We start from the raw sequence: 27,457 nt of genomic DNA on the forward strand, positions 1-27,457 counted from the left end.
TCTAATCACTCTAAACTATGGAACACACAACAATTCATGAGGCATGTTTGAAATTCCAGCCCTACAAGATGCATTTAAGCTTTAGGGCACACATTATTCACACAGAACACATTTTTGCATTTAAAAACATAAGACGCAGGGCAGTGGAATGAAACGCAATGCAAGGTATTGAGGTGTGTGTTTTTAAAAGTTGACCTTGTTTTAACTTTAGCGTCATGTTCCCCATGTTTGCTTTATTGCAGTGGCGTACAATAAAATCACTGTGTGCCTGAAAAAATGTCAACAAACATTTTTTTTCTAGCGAGTTGTAGCTGTGGACAGCATGCATAAACAAACACTGAATCAAATGTAGTCAGATTCACGAACAGACTGTTATGAGCCGGTTCTTCAGTCAATTCTAAATAATATAAAGCATGAACACTGTGATCCGAATAATGCACAAATGACTCTTATGAGCCGCCTCTTTGTATTGAATCAAACAATACGCAGTGTGACCAGTTTAGTCCGATTCTTGAACAAATGACTCTTATGAGCCGACTCTTTATATTGAATAAAACATCACACAGTGCGAGTGTAGTCTGATACTCAAATTAATGAGCCAGTACTTTTAATAATTTGATTATTCAATGATTTCAATTAGTCTGAACTAATCCCTCACTGAACTAAATCGTTCAGAGCGGTTACGGAATCAACATTTGACTCAAAACTGCAAGTTATCATTCCTTTCAGTGATACAGATTGCAGAATTCTGTTTTTGCAGTGGGCCTAAAGTGTGTGTGTGTGTGTGTGTGTGTGTGTGTGTGTGTGTGTGTGTGTGTGTGTGTGTGTGTGTGTGTGTGTGTGTGTGTGTGTGTGTGTGTGTGTGTGTGTGTGTGAAATCAATCTACCTGGTTAGGCTTTTACTTGGAAACCTTTGTTTTTTTTTCAGCAATTGAACCTCCGTGAAGTTTGAGGAATTAGTCGCATGAGCCTTCCTGACCTAAGCTCATTTATTACCATTCGAGGCTCCACCTAAGATCAATCGCTGAGCAAGCAATAAAGCTTCTCCAAATACTAGCTAAAGATCATCAATAAACCATTAGTAAAGAGCTTCTCAACTCTCAAACACACTGGATTCTGTCTCTGGTTGGGCTGAAGATCAACACAGTCTGTCTGAGGAGGCTGGTGCTTATTAGATTGGAGCCTTCAAACCTCTAACCCTAAAGGTCATTTGCTGCATTCATGGTTATTAATTCTCAGTTGAATGTCACCACACATCACATTCACCCTAGATTCAGACAGGATTTCCCCACCAGTATGTGCACATCCACAAATGTGTATGCTGGAATGTGCAAAATTATAGCCAACTGAGTAAGACTTTTTGCAATTATGTATAATTCGGGGGTTTTTTTTACTTTCTGGCATATTCCATACCATGTATGATATTTAATGAGCAGGAAATTACCAGAGGATGTGCTTGTCATTTATATGACCAGAGAAGATAGAAATGACAACATGGCATTAAAAGAAGCTATTCACCCTGCATGTTAATGAACTAATTATCTAGTAAATATGCTGTGTAAATGTGAGTTTTGTAACTAGCCAAAGTACCAGAGGACTGCTTTCAGCCTAAGTAGCTCCATCTCTTAATGGAAACTCCATTTCAGTTGATGAATTCCTGTAGGGGCAGTGTTGCCGCCTATCCCATCGACAGAGAGCAGAAGGACATGAGAAATATCCTCAGTCCATCTCTGACACTCCACACAGCTGCATGAAATATGACATGGCAGTTCGCAAACTGGTCATAGTCCAAAGTTGGATGTTTTTCCAGGCTTTGCCACCCTCCCAAAAGAATCCTCCAATATTCAGCCATGGTTATCTGAAAGCAAGAATTAGTAGTCATTTGGCACAAACAACATGATTGAGTCCCACACTGCGGCGTAAGTTGGCATTGCCATATGATGGATCCACCACCCAGTATTGGAAAAGCTTTTTCAAAAAGTTTAGCTTACTAAACAGTTAAACTAAGCTACTTATGTAATTGGCTACACTGCAAGCTACTGTATGAAAAATACATAACTATAAAATGTTTTGCTAAAGTAAAGATGGATAAATAAAAATGGAGATTTAGAGAAGTTTAAAAAAAGGTATTGTGAAATAGTCACAGTTATGACAAATACAGTTGCAATTGAGAGATATAAAAGCACAAAATGTATTTAACTAAAGCAAAACTTGAAAACATTTTATAATGTAATAACAAATATTTTATAATGTATTAAAGCCCCCCTGAAGTCCATCATTTTATCCCTTAAAACTCATCTTTGATAATCAAAATTACAAATTTAAATGTTTTTTCCTTGAAAAAAAATTGCTTGAATGTAACTTTACACCCTTGCCTCATTTAGTATGAATATGCAAATAAGCCCCGCCTCCACTCACTCACACCAGCTCAGAGCTCCACTCATTAATGATCACACGTTGACGTGATTGGTTACAAGGTAGTTTGTGCCGTCAGAAAAAACAGAGATTTCAAACTGCGTTTTTGTCTTTGGTTCACTGTAGTTTTAAGGAGAAAATACTCCACAATGGTGTTGACTTACTTTGCACATGGTTTGTCTTAAAGCATATTAAAAACACCACATAGACATATAAACAACATCAAAAGCTAGATTTTCACCACAGGGGGACTTTAAAAATAAATACACTACAAAAAAAGCAGCAAGATGAAGCCTAGAGACTGGAGTCGAATTGCTTTTTTACACAAACTATCCGATCGAACCAATTCCAAGACAAATTTAACTTTATACCACTGAATATGAAATATAGGATACAATAAAACAGCAAGGTAGCATTTTGACGCATAAATAAACTTAATAAATAAACAAAAAGCTGTAAAAGCTACTTTTATTTTACTCTCAACATTGATGGCTGGGCAATAATCATTATATAACAAGAGCAGGGGTTTCTCTGAGTGCCCTAGATGTGTAATTGTTGTTTTTACATTGTGTAGACGTGACTGGAAAAAGTACACAAGCAGCCAAAAAAAAAAAAAGGAATAACAGCTGGAGAAAAAAGGCAGAGAGAAAAAGAGTCTATCATCACCCACATCATCATTTGCAGTTCAGCAACTCCAACACCACAGAGGCAGTGCACATATTGACTGATACTGGCAGAGGAAACAAACACAGACCTAAAAAAGCTCTCACCTCAATTTTACTTTGAACACATCTGCTACGCCGAAGCCCTAAGCCGCGGTGCTGATGCTGAATGTGTTTAAAATAGCCCTCCATGTGATTAACTACTTGAGGTGGAAGCTGACCTCATAAATTCCATCTTCGCTGCACTGACGTTTGTCATCTCGGGATTTATTTGCAGCATTTCAATCGACCACAACAGTGCCTTATTTTAAATTCAGCGTCGGCCTACTTCATTAAGCATGCAACACTGCAGAGCTGCAGGTGGTCGAGAGAATCAAAGCAATGACTATAACTTAAGCGAGTGTGTCTCTCCTCGGGTGCACGCTGAGGGAAACCCATTTGTGGCACTGAGATTAGCTGCTAAGTATAGATGTGGAGCTCAAACAAATAAACAACGTGTCATGGTACTGTTGAGGTCAAGATTGCATGTGGCAAATGGAGGAATTATGTGATGGGGTTACCCTGGGGTAGCAGGGTTATGGAAAGCATACTGATTCCCTGTTAATTAAGATCAGGAATTGACGGTCAGTGACAGCCATCGTGATGCCAGGCTTGAGTACGCAGAGCAGCTTCTCACGAGAGATGCACTTTACCGCCGCATCTCAAACAAGATTTCATCAATGGCACAATCACCAATTTCCCAAAGCAGCTTATGCATAATCATCAAATGAATGCCACCGCATGCTCTGTTCCTCATCGAGTGATTTTTGCACCCAAACCGGTTTGTCACTGATTAAAGCTGAAGCAAACGAGTGTCGCTGATGAGAGGGACGCATCCTCCACACTTCAACGTTCCCACCTGAGCCCTACATCTTCAGGCTGTCTCTTGCGATCGCTATCTCACTCAAGAGAAGATCTCTACAATGCCATCAGGTAATGAGCACAAAGAAGAAAGACTCATTTATTTCACTTTTCTAATCACACTTTTAAAAATCTGACAACCGTTTCTGAGACGTGGAGCAGCTGCTGGGTCGGGAATGACAAGAGTGGAAATGCTTATGCATTACGACGGTTCTAACACATTTAAAAACTGTTGTAAGCAATTTGTGCACCATGAAAAAAAATAATGTCTGTTTCCAAAAAGGTTCCAACCAAGAAATACCTGGAAATTTAGCATTTCCATTCATCTCAATGGCAGTGGATCAAAGCACGTGACTTTCTTGCTGTCATCTGCTAACAGGCACTTAGTATTGGGAAATAAATGCTGTAAATGCCAAATGACTAATCACTTTGGATCCACAGGAAATGACATCATGACAACGCTGATTAAATCTTATTTTAGGATAATTTATATACTATTAACAGTGTTTATTAATATTTCGAATTAGCAGTTTTCGCTTTAAATGATGTGCTTTTGTCATTTTATTCGGGTTTTTTTAATTCAGATTTTTATTTTATTTTATCATTTTGGTAATACTTTAGATTAGGGTACAATTCTCACTATTAACATATTAGCATGCATGTATTAGTACTTATAAAGCACATATTAATGCCTTATTCTACATGAACATATTCTGGCGTCCCTTAATCCTACCCGCCTAAACTTAACAATTACATATTAACTATTAATAAGCAATAATTCAGAGTTTATTGAGACAAAAGTCATAGATAATAGTGAGAATTGGACCCTAATCTAAAGTGTGACCCTAATTTTCATTTAAGTTTATGTTTAATTTTTCATCTAATATTTATATTTAATTTTACTCAAGCTTTATTTCAGTTAACGCAAATTTTTTTTAATAGTTTTAGATATCAAAAACAACATACCAGTAGTAGAAATGTAAATATAAAGTCAAATCAAATAAATAAATAAATAAAAATATCACACTTTAAGGAGTCTTTCAACAAAGATTAGGAGCCACCAACCAGGGGCCGCTGACAAAAAAAAAGAGTAAATTACTATGTGCTCTATGCATTTAGACTGGACATACAGATTTATTTTTACAATTAATAACCAAATATCTTAATAGCAGGAAGTTTCTATTTACATCTGATACTCTTAAACGGTATTAGTCAGCATGCAATGGCGATGTTTTCTGAATAATGCCAAGCAAGATCACGATTTCTCCTGCGTCTTTCACTCTGACGTCTAAATTATATAACAAAGGCAAATGGCCCCGGATCATGACGAATTAAATGGCGGCTGTGAAGTTGCCAGGCATTAGCAGCTGTAAGTGGCAGATCGAGTGCCGCACAAGGGTGTAGAGGAGAGAGATTGTGAATCACCATGTCCCCTTCCATAAAACACCACCAGGAGAAACTTCCTGAAACAATTCATTTGTTTTAATGATTCTTCTAACCTTAAAAAAAGGCCTGTGACCAATATGACATTTTCCTAAGGCTTAACATTTATGGTTTTCCTGTAAGCCATTAAAGCCAGTTTTTAGTGGTTTAAATACAATACTGTTCCTGCCAGGAGAATCTCGATTGAATATTCCAGTACACTCCTCGGCATGTCTCCTCTGCACTTAACTTCAATAGACAGTGAATGATAAAAATTAGCCTAAGAGAAACAGGCAAAAGAGGATAAAAACTTATCAAGCCAAGGGAAAAGAGGATGTTTTGATTGCTATCACTTACCGTACACAACTTTGATGATTAATTCTGAATTTATATCTCAGCGCATCAACAGCACTGTCAGATTATGTTCTGCACCTCATATTTCAAGTTAATTGCTTATTTCCGAGAACTTATAATTGCACAAAAAGTTTGAAGTTAAGCTGAAAGGAGACTAAATAAGGAACCATCTTTATAAACCCCTCAGAAGGACGGTTAACAAGCCGTTTCTGGATTTCACATTTGAGTACTATCAATCTTACCATCCTCTTCTCTTGTTTGAAGAGACACTGACTCTATAACAGACCTTGTAACCCGTCAATCGCTCTGTCAGACCAGGACGTTTCCACTTGAGCGCTCGCTCACCCCTCAATCGTATAGCCTCAGTTCATGACTTTAACACACTTACCGGTCAGTATCAATAAAAATCAACACACAATGTCTGGAAAGGTGTTAACGGCAAACGTTATGAACCCTAGCCCATTCAGCCCCAAGCTTGCAATGCTTAGAAATCAGTAAATCAAAGGCAATTAAAAATCGTGAAGCATCTAAAAGCTCAGTAGAGTGTTTAATTAAACTAGAGATGAGCAAATCCACGGTAATAGACTGTCATGGGGTCTGCAAATCAAGCATAATAAGACCCCTTAAAAAGCACAATGCCACACGAATTAGCAGTTTATGACACCCCCATGGTTTAATTAGCTGATGTGGGTGGAAATTATGTCATTTAGATAATTGTAATACTTTTTGTCTAACCACCAGAGGTTTGGTCCTAGTCAGCTACACCTGCCTGCTTTAAATATCAGATCTGTAATTGTAAAGCAGACTTGAAGAGCAAGAATTGATGTCAAGTTATATGTTTCAGATTCAGACCTTACTGACTTAAAATGTATACTTGTTATAATAATAATTTTTGCTATTTTTTGTGCAAACCGTTGTTTTTCAAGGATTATTTGATGAATAGAAAGCTCAAAAGAACAGCGTTAATTTAAACTATAACTTTTTCAAACAATGTCTTTACTGTACTTTTTGATCAAAGTAATGCTTATTATCTGAATAAAATAATTACTTTCTTACTGACCCCAACCTTTTTTTTTAAATGTGCATAGTTAATATTCGTTTTCACAAGTTCTACTTGGCATTAATAGTCCAAGACTAACCAATACGTATCAGTGTGAAATGAAATGTTCTACCTGAGACTTAATCTGTACCACAGGTGTTCTGCCTGCATCTAACAGCCAGTCAGGATGACTTCTTCTGCCTCACTGAAAGGCTTCTGGCTGCTGCTTTTCCAGAAATAGTTATTATGTGAAACAAGTGCATGGAAGCAGAAAACCACAATAGAGAAGGAAACACTTCTTGGGGATTTTAACTGTATTAAACTGACATGTTGGCACGCAGGTGATCACAGACACGTAGGTTTAATTAAAGTTATAACATATTTAAACAATAAGTGTTTCTGGTGTTGTCTTCTCTGACGGTGGTTTGCTACAGTAATTTCCTACACATGATGACAACTTCACCCCAAAAAAAAGGGGAAATTCAGGCATCATTTACTCACTCGTGTTAAACACAAAATCTGATGGATTATGTTTGTGATACATTCATGATGCTTTTTTTTTGCATGCTATTTGAAGCTTGACAGCTCCAGTTTCCATTCATTGTAGCTGCATAATAAAGAGTGACCAGCACATCATTAAAATGACACTTTAGAATAATGTTTAAAACTTCCTCTTATCGGAAAGCTATCGGAAAGCGTTGCAGTTTCGTCCTAAGTGACATGGCAGATGAAATAGACCTTGTCATTGCCAATTCTCTGCCACCATAACTCTGGTTCATTCATGTGCTCAATCATCTTTGGTCTCACCTAATGAACATCTTTATCACATGCAGTTAGGAAAATTTATGAGCAAAGCTTAAATCTTTCTTCTACAGCAGCATAATTTTACATATTTGAGGCATCACGTGATATTCTTATTTGTATTCTCAAACTCTTACCTGATCTAATCAGAAGCAGACCCTTGAGAAAAGAAACAGTGGATTTTGTAACGCATTCTCTATGACACATCGCCATCTTGTGGTATAGGATACCTTCATAAAAAGGAAAGAAATTTTAAATATTAATTTCGCACCAATGCTTGTAATATTACATTAAAGTACACTAAGCGTGATTCAACGTTCAAAAAAGTTTACCTTGCGTGACGTGTGGTGGGAGCTATTGTTGGTTTAGACAAAACCATGGATTGCTCTTACATGTAAGACAAATGATTATCTATGATGAATAGCTTACACTTAAATAGATGTACTGACTAATATGACCGAATGTCTCAGAATGCCGTCTTGTGAAAGCATACAAGTCAGCTTCGCTCTTTCTCCACATGTATTTGAATAACTACGGCGTATTTTTAACTACTACAAGCACACTTCTAACGTCTAACGACAGTTAAAATGTTAGAGTAGTTTAGCATGTATTCCAAAACATGTAGGACCCGGGTCTTCTTTGGGGTAAATCATACAAGTTTAGAACCCCATACACATTGCAATTGCATAGGAACCATAAATAGGAAGGAACCTTCCGCCGATCATCGTGTTTCTGGGGGGAAGATAAATGGTGTGCGGAACGGCCGGCAACAAACAACAGCAAAGAGAGGTCCGCATACACGCCGATGAGAACATTATGCTTATTTTCGTCGGTATTTGGTACGTTTATTAAATAGTATTAAGTTATAATTGCAACAACGTTAACTTGATATGCTTCTTCTGTAACGGGCTATAAAACAGTCCTGCAGTGTTCGTTAACATAACACCAAAAATGCAAATTAGTGCATCTGATTAAAACATTTGTTTTTCGTTCTTTCAAAAATCCGGCTAGTAAGTTAGATGTTTCTCTTGTTTGTTCATGCGTAATGTAAAAAATGACACGTGAAATGTGTTTTGTGAGTGGGCACAACCTTTGTCTCTGGCACTATCAATACGAGCTCGATATCACGTCTCGTTTCATCATCTTTACTTTTTATTTCAGATTAATATGAGTAAAGAATCACAAATGAGGGCCGCCATAAACCAGAAGTTAATTGAAATGGGTGAGAGGGAGAGGTAAGTGCCCATAATCCTTATGTTCCTCCATGAACTAAAACCTAGCAAGTTGCCTACTTGTACAACGTTTTTGGGCATCACAGTCTCAAACACTTGTGCTTTGCCTACCTGGACACACATTCCTTGAGTTTATGAAATCTAAGTCATTTCAGAAATGTTTTAGACATTTGACTCTACTGTATTTGGTTTGGCTACAAATTGCTCTTTGTGAGTAGTCACAAATGACTGGTAAGGTCATGGAAATGAATTGGTTGAAAGCTGAGAGAACCCTGAAGCCCGGTCCGCATTTATTGTAGAAATGCTTTCTAGGTAGAGAACTCCCTAAGTTTTTAGGCGCATCCCATACAGGCTGCAATTCATCTATGAATCTCTTTGCCTTTGGTTTTTGACCAGGTTAAAGGAGTTGCTTCGAGCCAAGCTCATCGAGTGTGGCTGGAGAGATCAGCTCAAAGCACTCTGCAAAGGTAGGAACGGTAGTCTGATCTCTCTCAAATCATTGCATATGTTCCATGGTTGTTGTTTTTAAAGCAGCATCGTTGTTGTGTTGCAGAGGTGATCAAGGAGAAAGGTATAGAGAATGTTACTGTAGAGGACTTGGTTGCTGGAGTTACCCCTAAAGGAAGAGGTAGGCCGAAATGAACATTATCCCATAATTTACTCACCCTCAAGCCAATCTAGGTGTATATGACTTTCTTTTTTTCAGTCAAACAATCGGGAGTAATATTAAAAAAATATCTTGGCTCTTCCGAGCTTTATAATGGGAGTGAATAGAGCCCTATTCACTTCCATTAAAAAGCTTGGAAGAGTCAGGATATTTTTTATTTAACTCTGATTGTGTTTGGCTGAAAGAAGAAAGTCATATATACCTAGGATGGCTTGAGGGTGAGTCAAAAGTAACTACATCCCACAAATCTTTTTGTTACATACCATTTGGGTGTTAACAAGTATCTCCAAAGATGAGAAAATGTATATCGTTAATAACTCTTGTGTTCATCAGCCCTGGTGCCTGACAGTGTAAAGAAGGAGCTGCTGCAGAGAATAAGAGCCTTCCTCGCCCAGCACTCGACATGATGCTCCGTATATCAGAAAATACTGTCAGAGTATCTGTCATTTTTATATTGACATTATGCCAATAGCAATGCCAGAGTGCTATAAATAAGTTAAACCGTTTCATGGTGTGATTTCACTCTTCATTGTGTATTTTGTTACTGCCAATAAAGGTTGATCATGTTTGTACATAAACTGTTATTTTGAACAGCTTGAATAACTGAACCTGTTAACAGTCACCCCCCTTTTTGAGCATAGATCTGAACTTAAATGGTTGTAATTCAAAAGAAGTTGTAAAGCAAATGTACTGTATTTTATACTAAATATATATTTCATAAATTTTGGACTCAATTGCCAGAAAACCAAAGCCATGTCTAACTAAGTTGTATTCCATATTTGAAGTTGCTAGCACAAAAATGGAGCCTGCTAAAATGTTTTAAATACTGTTTTCATGGCAATACAATGTCTAAATTCAAAGTTTCCACAGGATGAATTTTGAGTGTTTACGCTTATGAATCATTCCTAATTTAAGGAAAAGGGGCAATAATAAAGTGTACCAACCCCTGGTTTCACAGACAGGGCTTTGATTAAGCCAGGATTGGGCCTTAGTTAAAGGAGGGCATTTAAGTATATTTTATTTAATTAAAGTAAATGTGCTTAGAAGAGAAAAAAAAACAAAAACTGTTGTGCATCTTGATACAAATTAATAGCACTGATATATTGTAAGGTATGCCAGTGCAAATTGCTTGAAGTTAAGGCAGCTCAATATGCATTTTAGTCTGGGACTAGTTTAAGCCTTCTCTGAAACCGGACACAAGTGTCCTGCTCCAGTTAACAGGCTATGTACTTAACTCATTAGCTCTTTTCCAAAAGTTAGAGTTTAATACAGTATACAGAAACCCTTATTCTGCTGTGCTTTTACCAACACACCACTGCCCTCTTCTGGGCAAGCCTAGATACCTAATGATAAACCTTACATCTATAGATTTTTTTTTAAATGTATGCATTTTCCTAACCTGCTGCACAAGACAATGCCAATCTTTACCAATGTTACCAATGTTAAAGTAGGCCTATTAAGATATTGTGGTGCAGTACTTCCCAACTTATTCACACCTAATTCCAAAATCATTTGATGCCAGTTTGAATGTTTCATTTGAATTTCAAGTCATGTTTTAGGCATCATCATAATTCAGACTAATTAATATCAAAACCAAATCCTTCCAGTTTTATTGGTCTATTGAAGCCAGACTCTTTATCCCAATCAAAAAATGTATTTATATTTCTATTAAGTTAAAGATTCTGTCATTTATATTCCAATTAAATTAGAAATTCTGCATGCTTTCCACTTCCAAAAATCTTTCATAAAAAGGAAAATATACGTTATGTCAGTATAATGAAAACCGAAACCTCTTAACATTAACTGAAGAGAACCGTCTGGAAATCTCAATGTTTTAGATGGAAAATTTTTTTTAATAATTTTTGTCAGACTTAAATTGACAAATTGCATAACCCTGATTTTGAAATATCGCAGAGGACACTAACCACAAAAGGAAAAATTTCAATCCTAGAGCTCTGTAATAAATGTAGTTTTGTCATCAAATCAAGAATAGACATAAAATACTTCTCAGATTCTCTAGAATACAGCTTTTTAGCTTTCTCAGGGTGTATGCTAAAAGCGACGGAATATTATTCAAAAACATTTTTTGCTTGAATTTATGAAACTTAAGACCCAGGATTCAGCTCTTGTGGAGCTTGCAGTCTACATCTGCATGGGTGTGCATCTCGCTCACTCTGAGAACAAGTAAGTACAAAATTGGCCGAGGTCTGCCTCAGGTCTGAGAAGGTTTAAATGTATTTACACCCTGTTGTGCCTCCAGGGAACTGTTTTCCACCAGCTAATGAGACTCTAGAGCAAGGTTCACTCTGTTATTTCTGGCATGCGCCTGCCGGTCAAACAGGCATCATTCTTTCTCTCTCCGTCCCTCTCTCTCTTTCCCTTTTCTTCTCTCAGTAGCCCACTGCAAATTACATATGAGAAAATACATCATCCCTTTTAATTGAAGTGCCAAGCCGAGGTCTGCCAAAGATAACACGAGGCAATCTTAGGTATAATGATCAGCGAACATGTATAAAGTTTCATTGAGCGTGACTTCACATTTCTCCCGCATCCCATGATGGCAACATTTTGGCAGCTATGGAAAGAATGCTGTGGACGTTCAGATTTATCTGCAGATATTACAATCAGAAACTGTTGTAATTGAAGTTTGATCATAAAATATATTTTCATTACTTGAAATAAAAGAAGCCTTAACTCAAATATTAAAAATACATAAAAAAAAAGATTATTTTTAAAGTTGCAATAGTCTTTTCTTCCCTATATTGAGACGTATATCCGAGTGAAACTTCTCGGACAAGAAAAAATATAGGGCCGGACTTGATTTTGTCAATCAGGAATTGATTGGATGGTTGTAGTTTGCTATTGGTCGATCTCATATGATTGACAGGCTGTCTCGCCCTGTGTCAGTAAACGTCTTCAGAGAAGAGAAGAGGGTGTAAGAGGGATGGGAAGTTATTTTTGATTAAAGATTATGAGGGCACATGAATTTTAGAAAAATAATGTGCACAGATAAATAATTTATAAATATTGCAATAATGTTGAGCACAGATACATAATTTATACTAAATATTGCAATATTCCATGAAAAATAATTGTCAATTATGATTTCAAAGTGACTTTTAGCCAGTTGCCACAGCCACATTTCTCAATTTCATTAAGTTTAACTTGATGTACTACAATAACTAAAACTGAAATAAAAAAATATAAAATGTAAATGAAGGCACAAATTGACTAAAACTTTAACAAAAAATTCAAATTAAATTGGAAAATAGACAAATAAAAACGAGTTCAAATTATGAATAAAACTATATCTCAATGATATAAAATAACACTGGATCTGAGGTAGAAGTCTGTCCAGACCCATTCACACCAAGGACGATAACGATACGGATAACTATATTAGCGTCCACACCAGCGGACGATGTCATTCTGTTTCTTCCAAGCGTGTGCTTGTCTGCCGCTTGAAATGCTCAAGCTCGCTACAGCAGGATGAATTATGATTGGCTGTCAATGTTTTTATGGTTCATCAGCTGGATAAAATCATTCAGAAAGTTTCTCTATGCTGTTATCGTTAAAGCTTTAGTGTGAACTCTGCTATTCTTTAATATTTAGAATGTTTTTTAGAACTAGCTAACTTACAGTAGGCCTGTCATGTAGGCAATACATTCACCTTAAAATTCAACTTCTGTCATGATTTACCCACCCTCATATCGTTCCAAACCTGTATGACGTTCTTTCGTCTGTGGAACAAATGTCTCAGGTTTGTTTGTTTTGGACGCCATTTACTTTCATTGCATGTACAAAAACAGGGAAAAAAGGCAGGTTTGGAATGACATGAGGGTGAGTAAGTGATAGCATAAAGTTCATTTTTGGGTGAACTGTCCCTTTACTTAAACAGGTGGCTATCGAGCTGTCATCTAAAACCTTTTACTGAGCAGTACCTACAGCATAGCAGTGATCAGCTGGTTTCTTCCCGTCCAGAGCAGCGAAAGAGAGAAAGAGGACAGTAAACACAAAGCAGACATTGTTTATACTGTTTTGAATGCAAGGCCACTTATTGTCTTGGCCTAATTTGCCGTTCCCCCCTTTGAAGTGCGCTACACATTTATATTTCCTGACTCTAAAGCCTCAACCGCGGGTTTTTACCCACCGCCGCTGCAATTGGATAGCGGGTTTCCATGTGTGGCTCTCTCGGGCCCTCCTCTTCTGATAGGAAACACAAGCAGAGAGCATTTCTCTGGCGGACGGGGCTACAGAGAGGCCCCCGAGCGGGCCAGACACCGCTGCAGGGGCTTCTGGCACACCCTGGCAGCAGAATGGTTTCAGTTAAGAATTTCAGTAATCACTTTTAGGAGCGTAATATATAGCTGACCTTTGGCAGCGACACACGACCCCCACTCCCCCGGCGATTTGATCAAAGGAGGCGGCGGTGGCTGTGCAAACAGTGCTATCAGTGAACTCCAATGGATTTACTGCCTGCTTCTTCTCTCTTGTCTCGGCCCGAGCTGTGTTGCTGATACACGGAGGGAGAAGGGTTTCATCTTACAGGATCTCGCCCTCCCCGCTTGAATTTACAGCCCCGATCGGGACCCCACCAACGACACCCCAGCCATCCCGAGCCGTCCGCCTCTCTCATCAACCCCAGCAGTTTCCTTGTGGGAACTTGGAACACACATGTGCTGTTGCACGGGCCACAGACTTAATGCTAGGTTAAAGAGGAAGAATCCCAACAGGAAAAGAGAGAAAGAACAAGAACGAGAGAGTGGGAAAAAGAACGGCCGTTAATCATGTCTTGAAGAGCCCCGCTGCAGGAGGGAGAGAGAGTGCATGACCTGTGTATCGCAGCAACTGGCCAGCCCAAGATCTGGCATGGAACCAGGTGTTATGCAAACCACTCGTAACAAAAATAACTTCATTAACCACACAGACGAGGGACGAACGAGGACGTATGACTCAGACAGTTATGGTCATCCACCTGTGTTTACAAAAGTGCATCAAAGATGCACTTGCAGTTTCAAGTGCAAAATTTCCCTGCATTTTTAAAGGGGTCATGACATGAGAAATCAATTTTGCCTTGATCTTTTGACACATAAGAGGTCTAGCCCTATTCAGACGGGACTAGTTTTCCAGGGGGACGTTAGAGAAATTAGTGTCTCACAGATGTACTTTGCGATTTTAATCCCATCTGAATCTGCCAAGTCTGTGTTTTTCTCACACAACCTCAGTTAAAATTCCAGAGCAAATTACCAACTGTTTTTCAGAAAACTCAACGGTCCTAATCCTGTCTGAATGCGAATGTCTGTGATTGCCGATGATGTATCATCCAATCGCTTTAATGTGTTTTTTGACCTACCTTTGTGCACCAATCTTTGGCATGCTGTCATTAATTTTCAATATTGATGGTATCCAACAAAAAAATGACATTATAAAATGAATAAATAGATCCAAATCGTGGAAACTGCGAAGACTGGCCATTTTATCATCAGTGTCAGATAAGAGTAAGATACTTCTCCAGATTTCTCTGCTCACTTATGCAAGTTTATTATAAACAGCCACTGCTATAAACTCGTGACAGATGTCGAGTGGTAAGAATTGTAACTCAAAAAGACCTCCTCATTATAAACAAAGTGTTTATTTAATACTCTCTCCATTATTTAATACTCTCCACTCCATAAATGGATAGTTTGTATACTGCGGGATTTGCGATATCACACGGGCAAATACATTTGCATTTGACTTCCTCCAGAGCAAGACATCGCCATATAGTTTTATATCATCACACCATAGGCCCCGCCCACTGGCATTCAGTAGCTTAACGGCTGACACTTGCCTACACACTGCATGTGAGCAAATAAAACGCATAGAGAAAGCAAACAGAACCCATTAATCACTGACCCTGTCTACACTGGATACAGTATGCAGATGCATGTTCAGTTTATGACACACTCCACGCACAAGAGGACAAATGGAAGCGAAAGAAATTGTGCTTTGATGCATCCAGTTTAAATATGTCGTTTGTGTCTTTGTACAGACGGATCAGAAGGATCCCAGTGTCAGAAACAAGTGGGTGGTTTATTTTAATGGTGTCCCGGATCTCGTCCGTTGATTACATGTCTGTTCTGAGCATTTTATTTTGTAAATGAGGCACACTGTAATGGAGAGTTTGTAAATAAACTTTTGTTGAAAGATTAAGCAGCCAACTGTAGTCGGATCTGACAGCAGCTGCATCACAAACCCTAAGTAAAATGCTTTGTCTGTAAATGACGGTTTTATATGGATAATGTTTTCAAAACACTTGCTCCCGAGCAATAGCGAGTGGCCATTGATACCGTTTCCTATGCAATGACGTCAGCCAATCATAACAGTGGCCGATCATTGACAAGCCTTAAAAAAGCCGCCCTTAAAAACAGATAATTTCGGACAGAGTTAGAATGAGGGTTGAAAATAAAAGTTTTTCTGCATATATATTTGTTTTTTGTCCAAAAACATTTTAAGTGAGCCTCAATGAACATTAAAATAATAATAATAATAAAAAAATCCATGTCAAGACCACATAACCCTTTAATGGGTACAAATAACAAAACACCTACAGTTTATGGACAAATTATTACATAACTTTGTGGTTTTTAGGTCAACATCCAACAATGGTTACTTTTTTTGACTATTTTAACTGTAATTTTTCATTATCTGCACTAATTTCTATTATTTACATTAATTGAAATAAACAGGGGTTTCCCACTTAACTGTATCAGTCTTGAGAGGCCCCCCACTATACCTAATACAATATTTTAGAGCTTGAATAAATAACCAACTACTAAGAAATATCTTAGGCTTATTTTAAATAATTTGAAGTCATCTTGAGGCCCCTTTGGAACTTTGTTGAGGCCCCCTATTGGGCCCCAGGCCCCTGGTTGAGAACCAGTCTCTTTTAATGAAAATGTGTGATAAGTTGAACCAATCTTTATGTGGGTAAAGATACACTTACTGATCTGTAGTGATGCTTACCTGTGCAAGAGAAATAAAACACATTAGTAAAACAACACCAACATTTTTGATTTTTGAATTTCTGAACCTTACTTTACAAAAATGCATAATGGCAAAAATTCCAGACACAAATATGACTGATTAACATTAAATATCAAAAAGTTTGTATGATATATGAAACAATATGAAATAACAGCGTAAATAACAGCAATGCAGAACTGAAAGTGTACTTTCAATATGAATGATCATCTGTATTGATTTTATAGACTTGATATATGACTATACTATATTATATGCCTCCATTAGGTTAAGGTGACTATAAACAAGATATAATGACTCAAATTGACCTCAACCAAATGATAGACATGCCTATAAATAGTTAATGTAATTTCTCACTTTTGAAAGTGTATTGTTGTATTTTGAGCATGTGTTCAGAGCACGAAAGATATGATATGAGAGGGCTATTTATCAGTCATCTTATCACTATGACACTCTTATCAAAGAAAAAACCATTATGACCACAAATCATTATCAAAGTCTGCTACCAAGTGAAGTTACAGTATTTCATTGCATCTAATATTAATGCACATTTAAGGCTTAAGTTAGAAATAAAAAACTTTATTTCCGCTCCATTCCCATTCTGTGAACAATTTCTAATAACTTGTATCTGTGAAAAAAGTTTAAAAAAAGTTTTTAAATACGAGATCGAAACACTTTTATCTTTCCTGTCAGTTTCTGCTCTTAAAAACACTGGATTGTCTGGTATAGATCAATTGAATTGCACTATAAATATTCCAGTGGGCAAAACATGAGCACCATAGTCAGAAACACAACCATGAAAGGGAAGAGTAAAACCACTGTCTTATTTTAACTCAGCTTTTGTTTGGTGATAAAAAAGCAAAATGTGGGAATCCCAAAAAAAGGACAATTCTTCTTATGTGGAAAAATGTTTTTCTTCAGAGATTTTATAAGTTGTGGTCATTTTCAGATGTCTTTCCACCATCTGTTGTCTTTAAATTCCACACTAGCAAAAGAGCAATAATACAGATCAGCCACCTGGTGGCGTGGCAACACCAGAGTCTTTCTGGATCAAGTGTTACCAACAGGCCAAACCCCACTGACAACAAAAGTACAACCACAGATGGAGACTAAAGCAGTTGGCATTGATAATAAAGTGATGGGCCAATAATGGACTTTACCAGTAAGATGATTCAAACCCAGACCGAGTATGTTTGCATGCTTGGAAAATATCTCCAGGTGGGCCATTTAATAACCCTTGGTATAATAGGATGAATGATAAAGATACATAAAACCACCCGTTCCTCAGGTCATGCTTGTTTATTGGTTGACATGACCGGGAGTGTTTATTTGACTCATTTCATTACAATGTGCACAGTGTCATTAAAAGTCCACAGGATGTCCTGTGTTTTTATGAGCTTCTTGGGCAAAATGGGGGAAAAAAGGGAACTGCTTCCTGATTCTACCACGAGAGAGTAACCACCTAAGGTTATGACCATCCTGAAAAACAGCAGGAAAAAAGAAACAAAGTAGCTTTAGCGTTGATTCACTTTCCTTCCCAGAGGACACATCTAAAAAGCAACAACAGAAAAGAAACTGACGTGCCTTTTTTCATTACGTTGGCCAAAAGATGTAAAAGCACACATCTGTCTAATGAAGCTAATCTTCTGTAATGACGCTAAGGTCAGAGTAATTATTAGCTAGCTTTTACTTATTCCAAAGAAGAAAGTATATCACAGCATTCCTCCTGTTGGTAAGGCAGAATTGTTTCCTGCTTGTCTATCCTGTGTCAGCCTTGCTGATAAGCAGCGGTGTTTAGTTGGTAAACTAGAGTCAAGGTGCCTGCAATAAAGAGCTTACGAAAGTGTGAAGGTTTTACAGCTTCGCATGAGGTCATCAGAGCCATGCTATCGGAAAAAAACATGCAACATTGTTACGGTAACACTGCAGGAACACGGCTTGTTTGGTACGCAGGTGCCAGGCGTGCGGTAAGAGTGATTCACCTTGCTCCTCCATGAACTCTTCTGACTTAATTAGTCTATTCAACTTCACAGCTGTGAAAGAGCTCGCCCCTTGCCAAGAAAAACAATAAAGCAATTACACATATGATGCATCATGTGCAGCGCACAGAAAAAGCAGCTCTAGAAATCCAACTCAATTCAGTTCTGTTGACCTGGAAATAAGCAAGTTTATTGGCCCGATGCTTCTTTCGGCACTTTAGCCGACATCTGGCTGACGTCAATTAAAGCGCAATTGTGTATTTTACGCAGATTTTACTTTAAGATTAAGTACTTCTAGATTTCTAGCTCAGAAAAAAAGTTATTATAGTTTTTCTACGGCATCTCTGGGAAACCCCCCTTTTGGAACCTTTATTTTTAAAGTGCCCATGTGGTTTTTCGAATATTCCCTTTCATGCCGTGTGTAATATAGTTGTTTGTGAATGTAAACATTCTGCAAAGTTGTAAAGTCGAAAGTGCACGATAAATAAAGCTATTGTCTCCCAAAAGAAAGAATCGACTATGAACCGCATAAACGAGTCGTTTGTAATTCGAATCCGACTGCATAACGAATCTACGTCACTAGAAAATACATTTGCAAAACGCCCGCCTCTGTTGTATGTTGTCCGCCCGCGAACAACTGACCCGCCCTCAAGCGTAATTTTACTGACGACTGCTTCTCAAATCTCGGAGTTCAACATTGGATTTGCAAAACGCTTGCTCTTGAAAGATGGGTTGGTACTCAATTTATTTGGACCAACTTGCTCCTCAGAATCACAACGTGTAAGTATTATATATTATGGATGTATATATGTTTTACCGGGTGTTCAAAATACGTCGTTTTGTGTTTTATATTGTGTTAAGTTTACGGCTAACCAGCTAACTCACGTTATTACTGTCTCACGAAATAGCTCTGCAAATCATGGGCCACTATTACCTAAAACTACCTATCAATGCAGATTGTCTGTAGTTCTTACTACTTAAAGATAAAGGATGGAGAAAGATTTGTTTTGCAAACTTTAATGTTACATCAGTGATTCACGTTAGTGCTGGGCTAACGTATGAACCATTATTGATACAGTTCCCACATCTGCACAGCAATAAATTAGAAATATAAACATCGGCTTGTTGACGGACATTCTCTTGTTAATGCTGATGGTAAGGAATTACAGCTGAAACATCTCATAATGTACCTCAAACTGAGAAGCGCATCACTGAGAAACGTCCCGCTCAAGTCATCCTTGCGATGGTTGAATAATTAGTTCTTCCAATGTTTCATTATCGGACACAAGCTCGGATTGATATGGTCAAATGAATGCCATCCTTACTGTCTTTACAGTGTGTACAATTGCTGAGCTTTAGGAAGCCTCCTGAGCTGAAGTTTATGGTAATGGACGATTTGTTTCCGATGTGTGCTATTAGCGGTAGACCAATCAACAGACTGGGCCATCTGGTCAATCAGAGCAGAGTATACTCACGGAAAGGATGAATTTAGAGAGACTGATTGACCCAACAAGTCGTTTGAGAGTCATTGAAAATGTGGTGATGTGCAATATATATTATGAGAAAATGAAAGTGCTTTTTGACATGTGAACCTGTTGTAGGAGACCTCCAAAACAAAATCAGTAACCTTTAAGATAGCATAATAGGGGAACTTTAAGAGTGTATATGGCTCATAGTAGAGTTCGCTCCAACCTTGATACCACCAAAGTTGTGGTTAACGCTGGGATCAGCTGAGACTCATGAGGCCGGCCAGAGCATGCTCCCCGCAACCTAGAAGAGCTGAGCCGCCCGCCCGCCAGCCCCCCCTTAGCCCACATTCCAGGTTTATTCCCAAAGCTTCGGCCTCACTGATGAGGGCAACATGCAGTACTGTAACTTCAAGGTCATATGTCAACAAATGAGCATGAATATGCGTCACATTTCCACCCTGCCCATAGATCACCGGTCTAACTTACAGAAATTCACATACACCTGATATCGAAGTGCACACAAGCTCACGCACAAGCAAAGCACACGCCCTTTTCCCCCAGACCGCCATCGGAGTGATCCAAACACAGCTGTCAAAACTCCACCACTTCCAGTGCAGCAGAGGTGAGACAGGCGGGGTGAGTAGAAAAGGGGAGCACGCACACCATGCACACATCAGCCCAGCGCTATGTCATGGACAACATTTGAAATGACTCCCCAGGACCTCGCTGCAGGCCTGGGACCCACCTTGTCGGGGCCTCTCTCCCCAGCAACCAGTCACGATCAGCGGCCCGGGGTCCAGCTCCACCCTGCTCGGCTCACATGTGTTGCTGTGCACGGCATAATCCACATACATCTTCTAAACTGCAGACTCTAAACTTCTGCAATCAAACGGCAAAGTTGCATTTGTGAAAATGTATATGGGTGTTTCTTCAACTATGGTCCCTTTTGGCCCTGAGGGCTTAAAGAAAATAAACCCGCTTAAAACAGACTTTTCACACACTCATTAGTTTAATTTGTCTGGTAACAATGTTCAACAGTGGTTATCCAGGAGAATTCTGTCAGTTTGGTCATTTGTTTTTTGAAACATAAATTTTCATTTTAATTTGTCATTTTAATATCATCTCAAATTATGCAGTTTAAAAGCATCGTGTCATGGAAATGACAGCTGTGGAAACAACATGGGCAAGAAATGCACTTTCATAGCATTTTATGTACCTTAAATACACAACTAAATAAAATGTTCACACTTTTGTGCAAAATTTGAAAAAGACCGGACATGATGCACAATCAAAATATTGTTCACAAGTGATATTTACTTGATTTTTTTATTCTGTTTCATCTCAAGTAGCCCATGCTCTTTTGTCTCCTTAGTAATCAGGTACACTAAATTCTGAGGGGAAAACCAAACTTAGATAGAGGAAAAACTGTTCTTGAAATATTAAAATGATTCATGTTTTCAGTGAGAGCTAGAATATCCTACTGTAGCTAAACGTATGTAATAATTCAGAATAATAGAATATAATGAATTTAAAATTTATTTATTAGCATTCGGTAGCATTACTGGTTACAAAAATATTTGATATTCATAAAACACAAATGTTTATTTTAATAATATATAACTTCTGGGACAACACCCAACAATAGGGCTTAAGAGGAGTAGCAAAGTCCATATCCCACGTGCTTTAAATGTTTTGTTTTAATACAGACAATTTACTGTTTGTTATGTCTTAGAAGAGTCTTTTAAGAGAACTGAATTGCTTACTGACTCTCACTGTATATTTTGTTGCACACATGCATATACACCGACCCACATACACACAGACAGCCTGGGCTTATCAGGAACTACTACAGGAAATATTGAATTTTATGCAATAACAAAAAGGCCTCCGACTTGTCTAAAGTTGGAATGAATATGCAATTATCCACTAAAGCAATGAACCAAGTACAAGGTTGGTTTTCCCAAGGTCACGTTGACACTAAATCGTAATATTCATAACCTATACTCCATATGGTTGTGATAACATTTGGACCTTGCTTCCACTTCCAGTAAATCAGTGTGTATCAACACAGAAGATTCCTGCAAGTGACTGCCTTGTTGTGCAACTGTGGCCTCACAGTTAAATCCCTCCCATAAATTATCAGACCCTTCTTTAGGTCAGCGACATAAGTCTAATCCCAAGTTATGTTCCAGGAAGCCCTCTGGAGAGCTTTCTGACCCGGAGAAGCACCTGAGAACCCCGCTCCATATTTTTCTGGACAGTATTTTTTTTATGTTCTGCGGTTGTGCGATGGCTTGTCTCAAAAGTAGCCCTTAATCCCACTCTATCCTGTTCTCTTAAACGAGGCGCGAGGAATGCGTCAGCCTCTTCAGCCTCGTTGCTATGCAGGTGAGCGACAAGACAAGAGATTAGCTCTCAAACTCGCACTCGATTTTATCAGATCCACATGGAGATCAGGTCCAGCCCTGAGGGCTTCATCCTTGTGACCGTCACCATTGCATTTAAGTGCTAAGTGGCCCAAATCTAAGATGTTCTCATCTAAAGCTTGGTACTTTTCCGAGTCTCTTGGAAGCCTCACAAGCTCAATGAGGTCAAGTACCTCTTTATGCCCCAGTGTGATTAGCTGCAGGTTTGGCTGATGAGCTGGCATTCTCCATATAGTATTGTATGGCTAGAGTTTAAGGGAAATGTGCTTTTCTCATGTTAGCTTTGGTGCGAGGAAACGGTGTGGTTTCACAATTTCAAGATTATTACAGAGATCTTCAGTTCCCCTACCACATTAAGTGGTTGTGGTGCACACTCAGGTCCACTGAGACCATAGAAACATACACAGTGGTTTAGCACTGGGCAAACGCCAAGACAAATGGCTGCTTCAGGTGAAAACAAACCTTGGCCAGAGCTAGCAAGTTTTTTTTTTTCCTGTTCCATCGGAGGGTGTTCCTTTCTGGAACATTCTTACTTGGGCTCCTCCACCCTGTAGCATTCTCCGGGCCTGTGAATTCATCAAAATGAGGAATTAATGTTGAAATGCCACTCTGCGAAAGAAGCGGTTTCACAGGTGCTCGAGGATTTAAAGGGAACAAGCTCTTCAAAGACACTCCGCCGCACTCTTTGTGACATTAAGTGATGGAAACTAACAGAAACCGAGTGGAGATTTGTCAACTATATAATATGACTTCAGAGGGTTAAAAAAAGGGAAAAAAATAAATGGAAATTTAACATCCACATTTCCCAATTGCAACCCCATAGTCCCCATTGCTCCTGGCGTCCGTGTACAATTGACCATATCTGGCGAAAGACCACAATAAAAGTATTGGCTATACCCGGAGCAGTTATAAATCCTGAGGAGGGAATTTTTACCTCTGCTATTTCACGGGGTCATTTCCCTGTGTGCGGGTTTATATTCAAATATTCATATTTACGAGCAGCCAATTCATGTTATGGCCTATTATGGCAACAGCCAGTAAGATGAGGTCTTATATCATTTCTATGTAAAAATCAATACATAAAATAATATAAAATAAATCCACAAAAACTTTAATTGGTTGTTACTTATTTTATGTACTACTTATGCAGGGATAGTTCACCCTAAATGAAAATTCTGTCATCATTTGCTCACCCTCATGTTGTTCTGAACCTGTATGAATTTCTTTCTTCCCTAGAAGAAAGTTATGTAGAACCCCATTGAATGTAGAACCCCAAAAAAGGCTGAATTTAGAAATATCCTCTTTTGTGTTCAACAGAATAAGAAAGTTAAACTTGTTTGGAATGACATCAAATGATGACAATTTTCATTTTTAGTTGAACTATCCCTTTGATACTAGAGGTGTAGTGTGTTAATCCATAATTATAGACCTGGCACAAAACCAACCAGTCTGATTAGATGAGCCAAGCAAAAATGGTTGATTCAAGCTCACTAATGTACAGTTTCAAGGAATGACATCACCTCACGACATAATCCTCAGCGTTGTTTCTTATCCATCAGGTTCTGCATGGGACTCAGGGTAGTCACCTGTGGCACACCTGAGGGGAGCCTGTTGAAGAGGTTAAGTGGCGTCAATTAAGAGAACAATTGGTTTAGTCACACAATTAAGAGCCTAAGACTTACTAAATGCAAAAAAGACCCTGAAGGACCACAGCCAAGGATCTCAAGCATTCACTCAATCTGAACAGCCCGCCCTCCTACGGACCAGTGGAATACCAGCTTGGGGGCTAAAGGAGCAGCACTGTCCTGCTGGGGGTGGATGGTTTGCACTGTGAATTAATGCTAATGAAACGGCCTTAGCTGTAACTTAACCTTCCTTCAACGAGGGCAATAAACAGTCTGTCTTTCAGCACCAGCTCATACGAATCTCAGGGAAAGCATTATGGGAAAGACTGCCAAATCAACACTGGTGACACCGCTGACTGCCGTCCACTTATTGTGATTTTTTTTCAGGTTTTTTTTTCTTCTCAAGGATCCAAATGTCTAGCTGGCAGTCAGGAGTCCATCTGAAAGGAGAGGCTGAGAAGGGTATAGATTAGAAAGCTAATCGGTACTTTACTCAACTTGCACAAAAGCCCATACTGAACGGTCTCTTAATCTGTTCAGATTTATGTAGCTGCATGTATACAGTTTGTTGGATTAATCGTCGGATCTGCTTATGGCGAGAAATCCCCATCACATGCAGAAGAGACCCTTAGGCTAACACTTATTGGCATTCCACAAGACGCTCTGTAGTTCATGTAACATTACTCAAGTCATATGCAACGTTTCGTTCATTTAGACAAGTGCCAATGTGCACTGAACACTTGTATAGCGTTGCAGGTGGAACTCATTAATATTTGGCTTGGTGGATTTCTGCACGGCCCAGAGAGGAAGGGGCCTGATATGAAATAATATCAACACGTACATAGATTTAAAGACACACATTTATTGCTCTCCAAAGGGTCATACAGAGCCAAATGGGCCATTAATTGACCAGCGTGTGCACCGTTATTTCACAGTGGATGGCAAAAGCTTATGAAATAATATTCATGGTGCCCTAAAGTGTGAGAAAGAGAAAGTTATTGGCCTTTTCTGACTGATTTTCTGTCATTTGGAATGTACTTTATATTTTGAACAGATTTACCTGCACTTGTTTCAGTTTTGATTCTTGCATAATATTATTGTTGTGTAAGGAATGGCTGTTTATAATGGCCCTGCTGTATTAGTCCCACTTCTATATGTTTATGCCATAACTAAATCTAAATTATAACACATCGTGTCTTTGCCAGCACACAAGGGAATGACATTAGCCAAACCTAGCAATTTATGCCTGTTTAGCATAGTTTACAGCTCTTAATTAAATGAATAATTCACCTAAAATTGACAATTTGTCATTTACTCACTTTCGTCATTCCAATCCCATATGACTTCCTTTCTCCCATGCAACACAAAAGATGACTTATATCATGAAAGTGAATAAGGACTGGGGCTGTTAAGCTTCAAAAAGGATGCAAAATTACCCTAAAAGTATCAAAAAAGTGGTCCATGTGTTCATTAAGTCATATATAATCTTTCAGTAACTAGACAGTTAACTGTTGTGACCGGATCATTGAGAAAGTAATTTAACTGAATCAGTCATGAACAAATCAGTCGAAGCGATTTTACAAACAAACAACAACAAAAAAGCCATAAAGATTCGAATTTGTCTAATATTTGACGTTAGAAGTCTGCATCATTGGTCATAATTTTATGTGTTTGTGTTGTAAAGCACTATATAAATAAAGATGAATTGACTATAGTGAATAAATGAAAAAAAAAAAAAGCAATTTTAGAATGAATTGTCCCTTTAAGTGAGTTACCTCTCTTTGTTCCTGGTTCTGCTTTTTGGCTCTTTTTCTCATTCATATGCTTATTCACAAGCACACACACACGGATAAGTTTAAATATCCACTGGGATTTTTGCAATCCTACTTCCTCTAAAACAGAACTGTCAATTGCAGACGTCTGACACTCGCATGCAGTGTACAGGAAACGGTACGCCTCACCAAATGACCTGATTCCCAAAGTTTCTTCTAGGCTAATTATTTCCAGTTGTAATTTGAATAACACTCTTTTTTAATAACCCAGCAGGACCAGAGCTCTCCTGTTTGTCTGACACGGCACATAAACACCCTCCACCTGGTTGAAATGTAGCCTTTGCATGGGGTATCAAAACATAAAAAAAAATCTTGCTAGATGTGACATCCTTCGTGTTCATTCTTCAGACAGATTCATGTTGGATAAGGTTTCCCTCCCTCCTGCCTGACTAGCCTCAGCCGCCTGATTGACTGTGATAGGCTTTTTTACGCGCCACACGTGTTGTTTCGATTCCTCGCCTGGGCTGCATCGTCAGTCTTTTCGACACTTTTTTCCTCCTTTTCTTTTTGGCTCTGTGTGCAAGTACCTCCCTAAGGGTTTATAAGATAATCAGATTTTTTTCAAACGAAACCACAAGCTTGTTTCTTAGGAAACTGTGTTGAGTAGTCTGTTGTCACATACCACTATGGAAAAACCATGACTTGAATTAAGTTTGGGAGGTAATAATTTGTGTACTGTGCCGAGTGGAATGGCTTCATGTTGCTTATTCAATTGTGCTTCTGTGACATCCGGAGCAGCTCCGTTTGTTCAGAGAGAATCTCACCTGAGTTAAAAAACCACAGGCCAAAAGAGACCTTGTTAGTCCGGCTGAATGCAATATACTCAATCCAAAACCGCTTTCCCCGCTGTCAAATATGCGTAAAGCTGCGTCTCTTATGATTCATAATAGTATCAGTGTACACATCCATACTGTTCTGCGGCTCGCTGCGGTGTCAGGTGACCTCTGAAGGAGCGCTGCCATGCAGCTGTGCTCTCGCATAACCGAACGGAGTGTGAGGCTGAACTTCAACACCAGACATGCGTCCAAGTCCTTGTTTTGCAAGTCAGAGTCCAGTCTCTAAAAAAAAAAAAGTCTCTACACCTAGCAATTCGCATCTTGTGTATTGAGTACAACTATTAAAAATATTCATATTAATCTGCTAAAGAAAAATAACACTAACATTGTCATATTACTATGGCATTGATATTAAATACAAATATTATTTTTAAAAGAGCTGAATAACTATACCTTTTAAATATCTGTCTTTGAATATCTATTAGTATACATTTTCTTTTATAAGTTTAGCTAGTTCTATTATGGGGCATATTTGCATAATATTTGCCTCAACATTATAATCAAACAACTTTAGACTCTTTTATGTAAATCAGGAGTCAAAATTCAAAGACAAGACAACATTTTGGCTTGATTATGTCATGAGTCCACACTTTGAAAGCGCGCGCGCACACACACACACACACACACACACACACACACACACACACACACACACACACACACACACACACAGGGCTTCCAGGTTTTAGTATGAGTATAACTTTAGTATGACTTAAAAGCTGTTTCCAAATGGGAACCATAAAATGTCCCCACAAGATAAAAACAATTCTGGAAT

General features: G+C 38.5%; 2 protein-coding genes across 11 annotated transcripts in view; one reads left to right on the top strand and one right to left on the bottom strand.

Moving 5' to 3' along the window:
* Positions 1–27,457, bottom strand: part of tmem74 (transmembrane protein 74) — a 108,027-nt gene that overhangs the window by 57,052 nt on the left and 23,518 nt on the right. For 3 of the 8 annotated variants that reach the window (XM_079625989.1, XM_079625987.1, XM_079625993.1), the window contains 3 exons: positions 23,910–23,997; positions 22,852–22,955; positions 20,709–20,842 (listed from right to left, as the gene is read on the bottom strand). The gene's annotated coding sequence lies outside the window, so the exon portion shown is untranslated. Of the gene's footprint in view, positions 1–6,925; positions 6,945–20,708; positions 20,843–22,851; positions 26,650–27,457 lie in introns of those variants that run through there. The other 5 variants (XM_079625990.1, XM_079625991.1, XM_079625992.1 and 2 more) reach the window with 4 other exon arrangements.
* eny2 (ENY2 transcription and export complex 2 subunit) lies at positions 8,021–10,742 on the top strand. Of its 3 annotated transcripts, none has more exons than XM_079625995.1 (5): positions 8,021–8,382; positions 8,755–8,828; positions 9,222–9,292; positions 9,379–9,453; positions 9,826–10,503. In XM_079625995.1, exons 1-5 carry the CDS (start codon positions 8,341–8,343, stop codon positions 9,897–9,899), a joined length of 336 nt encoding a protein of 111 aa, XP_079482121.1. In that variant the 5' UTR covers positions 8,021–8,340; the 3' UTR covers positions 9,900–10,503. The 3 variants fall into 3 exon arrangements, with proteins under 3 accessions (XP_079482121.1, XP_079482123.1, XP_079482122.1); XM_079625997.1 differs by having other exon boundaries at positions 8,028–8,432; positions 9,826–10,742; XM_079625996.1 differs by having other exon boundaries at positions 8,348–8,668; positions 9,826–10,388.

This window comes from Phoxinus phoxinus (assembly GCF_949152265.1).
Source record: "Phoxinus phoxinus genome assembly, chromosome: 10".
Taxonomy (NCBI): Eukaryota; Metazoa; Chordata; class Actinopteri; order Cypriniformes; family Leuciscidae; genus Phoxinus; species Phoxinus phoxinus.